Consider the following 1,568-nt stretch of genomic DNA (forward strand, 5'->3'; position numbering starts at 1 on the left):
TGTGTGTGTGTGTGTGTGTGTGGTGTTTGTCTTAGGAATCTTTTGGGTAAGCTGTGAAGCTGGCACCTACATTCGGACACTATGCGTACACCTTGGCTTGTTACTAGGAGTTGGTGGTCAGATGCAGGAACTTCGGAGGGTGCGTTCTGGAGTCATGAATGAAAAGGTATGCAGTTGTGGGACTAGAGGTTTGGGATTTGGTTTTTGTGGGGATTTTTGATGTTTTTTCTTGTGTTGTTTGTTTATTTATTGTTTGAGACAGTTTCTATGTGTAGCCCTGTCTGTCCTGGAACTCCCTCTATAAACCAGACTGGCCTCAAACTCATAGATTTACTTGGCTTCTATCTCCCTGGTACTAGCATTAAAGGTGTGCACCACTATCGCTGGACTCACGACTAGAGGGCTTTAGAAATCATACATAGAACTCTGTCTGCTTTACATCTTAGGAAAGATTTCATATTGTTTAGTTCAGTTCAGGGAAGCTTTCATGTTCTGTGAATTAAACTTTGGGACATTGAAATTGGCAAAGATGGGGCTGGGGAGATGGCTCAGCAGTTAAGAGCACCAAACTGCTCTTCTGGAGGTCCTGAGTTCAAATTCTAGCAACCACATGGTGGCTTACAACCATATGTAATGGGATCCGATGCCCTCTTCTGGTGTGTCTGAAGACAGCTACAGTGTACTCATACATAAAATAGATAAAGTCTTTTAAAAATAAATAAGAGATTGGCAAATAAATGATTGGGTAGCCGGGAAGTGGTGGCACACATCTTTAATCCCAGCACTTGGGAGGCAGAGGCAGGTGGAGGCCACCTGGTCTACAGAGTAAGTTCCTTGACAGACAGCCAGGGCTACACAGAGAAACCCTGTCTCAGAAAAACAAAAATAAATAAATAAATAAATAAAGGAGGAGGAGGAGAAAGAAAGAAATAATTGGGTAGAGAGTATTACTCTGTTCATACATTTCTTTCCTATTCTACCTATGCCAATCTTGCTTAGAGCTTGAGAGTGTTAATGCAGCGTTAGAGCACTTGGCAACCATTTGTAAACACCTGGGTTCCATCGCAAGCAGTACAAAAAAATTGGAGTGCCTGCTTAGATCTAATTTGTTAACATGTACAAATATTTTATGGAGATTCTAAAGACTTATGATGAGCCTGGACTAAAAGACAATTTATAGTTATATTAGTTGTAAAAAGTTTAGGAGTCAGCAAGGTGTGGTGGCCTTTAGTCCCAGCACTGAGAGGCAGAGGCAGGTGGATTTCTGAGTTCGAGGCCAGCCTGGTCTACAGAGTGAGTTCCAGGACAGCCAGGGCTATACAGAGAAACCCTGTCTGGGAAAAAAAAAAGCTTAGGAGTCTGATGGACAGAAGAAGATATACAGTATGAAGTCTCAGAGTTTAATATCTTACTGCCTTTCAGGACCACATGGTGACAATGCATGATGTACTCGATGCTCAGTGGCTGTATGATAACCATAAGGATGAGAGTTACTTGCGGCGTGTTGTTTACCCTTTGGAAAAGCTGTTGACATCTCATAAACGTCTGGTTATGAAAGATAGTGCAGT

General features: G+C 42.2%; 1 protein-coding gene and 1 non-coding gene across 2 annotated transcripts in view; both read left to right on the forward strand.

Moving 5' to 3' along the window:
* The window catches only part of Dkc1 (dyskerin pseudouridine synthase 1), a 13,723-nt gene that overhangs the window by 5,327 nt on the left and 6,828 nt on the right, over window positions 1-1,568 (forward strand). Inside the window, exons 8-9 of the mRNA XM_029473022.1 lie at window positions 36-166; window positions 1,423-1,566. Coding sequence (XP_029328882.1) covers window positions 36-166; window positions 1,423-1,566 — 275 coding nt within the window. The remainder of the gene's footprint in view (window positions 1-35; window positions 167-1,422; window positions 1,567-1,568) is intronic.
* On the forward strand, window positions 453-570 carry LOC115030162. Its single transcript, XR_003835785.1, has one exon. It is a non-coding gene; the product is annotated as a small nucleolar RNA SNORA36 family (small nucleolar RNA).

This window comes from Mus caroli, chromosome X (genome assembly GCF_900094665.2).
Source record: "Mus caroli chromosome X, CAROLI_EIJ_v1.1, whole genome shotgun sequence".
Taxonomy (NCBI): domain Eukaryota; kingdom Metazoa; phylum Chordata; class Mammalia; order Rodentia; family Muridae; genus Mus; species Mus caroli.